Below are 6,458 nucleotides of genomic sequence, written 5' to 3' on the forward strand. Positions count from 1 at the left end.
AAGACTTGGCTTTTCAGTGTCAAATTAGAGCATTATGGTATATTACATGAATGATTTATGAAGATAGTTTTTTTTTGGGTGCACTACTATGTCTCTGCTGACTGTGCAGTAAAACCAAAATTTTGTTTGTCATGGAAGCTTGCCCTTAATAGTGGGAGTCCCAAGGAGAACCTTAAAAACAAGGCTGGAAATTATTGTTAAAGGGGTTTGTAACCTGATTAGGAGTAGGTATGTTTACACTTAGTCGTGGGTACTGCAGTCCAAAGTGGAGTCTTGCAGCAGGGCTGGTGGGGGCTTTGGGCATTAAAAGCCATTATTAAGTTTGTAATCACAGATAAATTCCTATATATCTGTTAACTGAAAGCATTGTGACCAAGAACCACAAGGCACAGACAGCATTTATCATGCAAAAGATGGGAAGAAATACCTGTGGCAAACAGAAGAGGACAGCAGCTCCCTGGGATGCTGTGGCTGCACCCCAAGATGAGGTTGGGCTGAGCCTGTACCCTGGGTTTTGGATGACTTAATGGCATCTGCCTCCACAGCTCTTGCTGAATTTATTTTTTTTTTGCCAAGACTGGGTTTTCTTTTTTTTTTTCCATAGCAAAACTGGGGCTAGAGCAGCCCAGCTGCAGATTGTGTGACAGGAACCCCAAATGTTTGCAATCTACCTGTAGCTCAAGAGCTTTACTTTCATCACCCTGTAATATGTAATTTCTTTCAGCAGATTTTATGTCTTCTTTAAAAAGTAGAAGCAGGAGTAAAAGAGAAATGTTTTCTGAATTGTCTTAATGCACATTCCTTCTCAAATTCATGGGAACAGGCTATTCTTCTAGTAGTAGTTTCACTATTGTAGTTAGCAGCAAAGAATTTCTGATAGCAGTAGCCACCTGTTGGAGGTTAATATTATCTTGCCACTGTGTTTTGTGTCTCTCTACTGATTAATTTCACAAGATTTTTACTTTATTGTAGCAACAAATGCTGCTGATTTTCAATGAAAGCTTGCTCTTTTAATTTCCCTAGAAAAATGCCTTATATAGTACTGAAAGATGTAAAGTGTTCCAGTGTGATCTTACCAAAGATGATCTTCTAGACAATGTACCAGCAGATTCTGTGGATGTTGTCACACTTATATTTGTGCTTTCTGCCATTCATCCTGACAAAATGCATCTTGTCCTGAGGAACATTTACAAGGTAAAACCAGCTGATTTTACAGCCTTTAAAACACTTTCCTTCTTTTTAGCTCAAAAGTATATTTTTTTCTGAGAAAATTACTCTCTTGCAATGGTGAGTTTTATATTCCATGGATGTATTTCATTAGCTCATCAAGTATGCAGGACTAAAATATATTTTACAATTTCCTTTTTTTTCCTTCTGGTATTGTGAGATTGTTTGGATTGAGGCCTAATTCATGCTGTCAGTGTAACAAAAAGATATATAAAGTATGGCCTTGATGTACCTGAAAGGGGCCTACAGGAATTATGGAGAGAGATTTCTACAAGAAAGAGCATGTAGTGACAAGGAAGGGAGAATGGCTTCAAACTGAGAGTGGGTTTAGATTAGATATTAGGAAGAAATTCTTTAGGGAGTTGCTGGTACAGCTTGCCCAGAGAAGCTGTGGATGCCTTACTCCTGGAGGTGTTCAAGGCCGGGAGAGATGGGGCTTTGAGCAACCTGATCTGGTGGAAGTTGTCCCTGACCGTGGCAGGGGGGTTGGAACCAGGTGATCTTTCAGGCCCCTTCCATCCCAGGCCACTCTCTGACTCTGTGATTTTAAAGCTGTGACTTGGGCTGTATGCTGTGAATAATGTTTATATATTGCAGAGCTGTCTGTGTTCATAAGGTGTGAATGATAGTGAGCCAAAATTAACTTCCAGAGATCCAGTGACCTGCAGTTAGGATGTTGCTGTTATTATGAAACCTATTTGACCTGTGGTGATTTAACAGTGAAGTGTTCAGAAGTCAACATTAACCTAGAGAGACTCATCCCTCTAAGCTGTCTTTGTTAGTTGACAGACTAGGACAGGCCCATCCAAAGGGTGATTTAAACAACCTGAACTGTGATTATTCTGAATTTTCCTGAGATGTCATATATTGACTGCAGAGGAAAACAATCAATACATTTTTTTACTATTGCATATGTGTGTATAATAAGTCTTGTATTTCCTGATGTTATTTGGCTTATTATCAGCAGTTTGAAAAAGGAGTATTAGGAGTTTTTTTGTATATCTCCAGCTGTTTTCCAAAATCAGGATTGGTTCTTAGCTCTTATAAATATTTAGATATCTAAAATCAGCATGGGCAATGACCATGTATTTATAAATTTTAAACTCTTTACAGCTTGCTTTCTTTACCAAAAAGCAATGTTAAAAATCCATTATGCACTCTGCTAAAATGGTTTCTTATTTATTTTGCAACATATTGCAACGTGTTTCTTTCTCCCATGAAAAAAGAAATGTCACAATATTCCAAATTTTATTGTTAACCATTAAACAAAATCAGGTGCTAAACAGGATACTAGCCAACAGAAAAAAATGCACTGATGGGAATTTTTGTTAAACTGTGTATTTTCTTCTTTTTTTGTCTGTGTTTGAAGAGTGTTGCTAATTTAGCTGATCAGCACCCAAATAGGTGTTCTAAAACTAGTTGTAGTCTTTTATTCATAGGGAAATGTTTTTAACAGTCAATCCAGTTTTTGCACCACCTTTTTGTTGCAGAGGGAATGAATTGTATATCTGTCTATAGATATAGATATCTACCTCACTGTTGTATTGACTATGTTAGTCTACCTTGTCTTAGTTACCTGTGTCTGTATGTGTACACAAATACATATACCCATATATTACTACATCTGTTTAGCTTATTAAAGCACGTGTGTATTGTGTGACAGGTATTAAAACCAGGCAAGTGTGTCCTGTTCCGAGACTATGGCCTGTATGATCATGCAATGCTCAGGTTTAAATCAGGCAGCAAACTTGGGGAAAACTTTTATGTCAGACAAGATGGGACAAGGTCGTATTTTTTTACTGAAGGTAAGACATGCTGTAGAGTGCTTTCTTTTCTGTGCATCTTCTCTTCAAACTTTCTCCAGCAAACTGCCAACATGCCCATGGAAGTTTTATTTTGTGTGGATGAACTGTTAAATTGTGGTTTATTTCATTTACCATCCTTTTTGGGAAGAAGCAGTTATTTAGACTGAAAGAACTTCATGGAGCCCTTTCTTGTTTATAAGTTTGTTGTATGTGCTGTAATTCTCCAAGAGCAGGAGTTCCTGAATTAGCTGAATTTCATTCAGATTTGTTACCTAATGGGAAAAGACCTATGTTCAGTAAGAGAATTAATCATCTTCATGAAGCAAGTAAGCAGTCCTTTTGGCATCATTCTTTGTGCAGGCGAGCAGGATGAGGTCTATTGACTTCTAAAAGCAGAACCATGACTGCAGCACTGAAAAGCTCATGCACAAATCCTGCTGGGATAGCACTGACTAGCTCTGTCTTCTAGGGTTTGTTTTTTAGTGAAGACAATGCAAAAAACCATTTCCATGTGATACAGTATTTAGTTTTTGTTCAGTGCTCATAATGGTTTAGGAGGAAGGGTAGTTATTGCAGTTTACTGGTGGAGAATTTGAAGCACAGACACTCGAAGGAATTTGCCTAGACTTTTACAATGATTTGTGTTTACAGCTTGGCTATAGCTTCTAACTCCCAATTCCTCATGCTAAACTCACTACTCCCCCCATCACTTGTACAGCATTGTGTAACAAGAGCTGTGAATTTATTTATGTGGGGTACTTTGTTCTTAAGTCTAAAGCAAGATATAGCTGCTGAAGAGACCAATTTGGAGCCAAGTAAATGTTATTCATATTTTATGCCATAACATATTGACTAATTGCTTCTGATACATAAAAACCATTATTTTTGTCTGAGCTCCCCCTATTCTTCATAGGACAATGATGAAATCTAAGATAATGCAGTGCTACAACTTCAGTGAAGCATTTCTAGAACTGTTATTTACTGATTTTTAGTTCTGTTTAAACAATTAGCTCTTACAAAGAGAATGGATGCTAAAGGGAACAAATAAGAGACTGACCTATCTGTGCAATTTTAAATCTCATTTTTATTGTGTTTTAGAATAGTTTCTGAATGAGAAGTTCTTTGCTAGTATGCATGTTTCCCTTGCAAAAAGAATTGAGGTAGGGATAAGGAACAGGAAGGAAGGAGAAAAGAGAGAATTTATTTTATATTGCTCATGTCAGCAATTGTTTTTCCTTGGGTTGGTCTGTGACTGTCTCACAGATCACCTCTATTCCCATTTTTAATCATTATGATCTCATTCATTTCACAGATTTTCATATAAACATTGCTTAATACTTGAGAATTCTTTTGTTACTGGAGACATGACTCCCATCATTTCCACAGGGGTTGCAACCCTTGCTATTTTTCATTTCTTTAGCACTGCATTGGTAGACCAAGTTATTGCTGCATGGGGTGATTTGAATTATACTTGTTTATAATATGGCAGATGGCAACACCAAACTTCTTCCATGGGAAAAAAAATCCATTCTTCTACTGTTTGAAATAATATTAAATTTGTGGAGGAATGCATGGTTGTAGTCTTGTATTATGAAATATGTGCAACTTCCTTACAAAAAGATTTAAATAGGTCCACAATGGAGTGCTGTTTATTTATATTTCATTGGTGTGGGTCCCCATTTTACATGAACACACAGTGTTTACAGCCATGGTGGGCTTGGGTTGATATAATCCTGCAGTGCCACCACAGGGGTGGTCTCATCTTCCTCAATACACCGTCTCTGGTGGTGCTTCCTGTACCCACATGATCACTGTTTCATCAAGCTAATCCCCCTGAGCAGTCAAAAATGGAATGTCTTTGTTCTCTATCAAGTAACAGAAGTTTAGAACAGCTTAAATTTGCTGTGGAATTGCTGCCTGAGTAAGTGAACTGAGGTGCAGGAAAGGAAAAATTATGATTTTTAATTAACATGACAAGTCAATAGCATGAGCAGACCTTCCTGCTGCACAGGTCACTCTGTTTGTGAGGTGCTTCTGCCTTCCTTAAGGGAAGTAGGCTCTGAGTGAAATTCTTTTGTTTATGGAAAATACTTTCAGTTCAACTTAGTGGAATCTTGGTGCCACCATATCCTCTTTGCCATGTTTTCAGTTTTTCTGTTGAGCAATTGCATGTAACATGGGGTGTTATTCTTCCCTGAGCAGAGGCACATCTGCACAGCTGGATTACCTTTGAAATATTTGTGGTAAGTGATGTATTCAGCTAGTGAAGGTCAGCTGCACGAAGGGAAAATGCACTGGTGTCAGTCACAATGAGAACGACAAGGCTTAATAAAAATAAGAGATGTGGCAAATTTTGGAAATGGAACTGAGTAACTAGCTTAAGCCCCAGTTTTACAAGCTGTTTTGCTTAGGTTGATGTTTCCAAAAGAGATCTTTATTGATTTTTATTCAGCAGTCTGCCCACATAGAACAGCTTGAAATCTGAAGGCCTGTGTGATTTTCATGCTGTAACACATAAGAACATATGCTTATATAAATGCTGTCTGGTGTTTTAAAAATAGCTTAAACATAATATTTTATCTTCTTTTTTTTTTAAATTCTCTTTCAGAGTTCTTATCTCAGCTTTTCAAGGCTGAGGGATATGAGCAAGTGGTCAATGAGTATGTGCAGCGAGAAACTGTGAATAGGAAAGAAGATTTGCGCGTTCCAAGAGTTTTTCTTCAAAGCAAGTTTCAAAAGCCTTTCAGGGAGACATAAGTTCTTGCTCATCAGCAACAGTATTGCGTGTTTGAAATGGAAACTAGCAGTGTGCTCATCTTTCTGGTGCACCAAAAATGTTGGCATCCAGTACCTCTTGTTGGTTTCCATCCTAGGATACAAAATATGAGTTCTATTTCTAATTCAATTTTAAGACGGTTTAGTGATGCAGGCAACCTGTTGAGCATCTGTATTCCTGCTTCTAAAATAAAACCTGTGCCACATTGTTGGAGGAGTAGGTAAAGCATATAAATAAACTTCCATTTTTATTAAAAACTATTTTTAAATAAGTATCCTATGTTTCCTGTCACTTGTGATTTTTGAGGCTTGTTATAGTATTTAATTTACTTTCAGTACTTGTAGGACTTCTGAGTGTACTTTCTCAGATACAGAAGTGAAACAGACTCAGTGAGCAGTATAGTGTAAGCTGCCTTAATATTTTAATAATGGTATCCTTTTAATATGCTCAGCATTTATATGTGTAAACAAATGCTTATGTTCTAAGGCAGATCCTAATTTATCTGATTTCATGCTTGAAGAATCATGTTAGTGGATAAGGTTGTATTTATCCCTAATTAATTTAAGACGTTTTTCATTTAGTATGCAGAAATATTTGAGGTTTTGCAAGTCAGTTTCCTGTTTGAAACTGAAATCAGCAAGTCAGGAGTA

The 6,458-nt window shown here is 37.2% G+C and overlaps 1 protein-coding gene across 5 annotated transcripts in view; it reads left to right on the forward strand.

Annotated features, from left to right (window-relative positions):
• Window positions 1-6,082, forward strand: part of METTL6 (methyltransferase 6, tRNA N3-cytidine) — a 9,334-nt gene extending 3,252 nt beyond the window's left edge. For 4 of the 5 annotated variants that reach the window (XM_054637056.2, XM_077177563.1, XM_077177565.1 and 1 more), the window contains exons 4-6: window positions 1,024-1,194; window positions 2,891-3,032; window positions 5,641-6,082. In XM_054637056.2, coding sequence (XP_054493031.2) covers window positions 1,024-1,194; window positions 2,891-3,032; window positions 5,641-5,789 — 462 coding nt within the window. In that variant the 3' untranslated portion in view covers window positions 5,790-6,082. The remainder of the gene's footprint in view (window positions 1-1,023; window positions 1,195-2,890; window positions 3,033-5,640) is intronic. The other variant, XM_077177574.1, reaches the window with a different exon arrangement.
• Window positions 6,083-6,458: the final 376 nt, after the last annotated feature.

This window comes from Agelaius phoeniceus, chromosome 1, assembly GCF_051311805.1.
Source record: "Agelaius phoeniceus isolate bAgePho1 chromosome 1, bAgePho1.hap1, whole genome shotgun sequence".
Lineage (NCBI taxonomy): Eukaryota > Metazoa > Chordata > Aves > Passeriformes > Icteridae > Agelaius > Agelaius phoeniceus.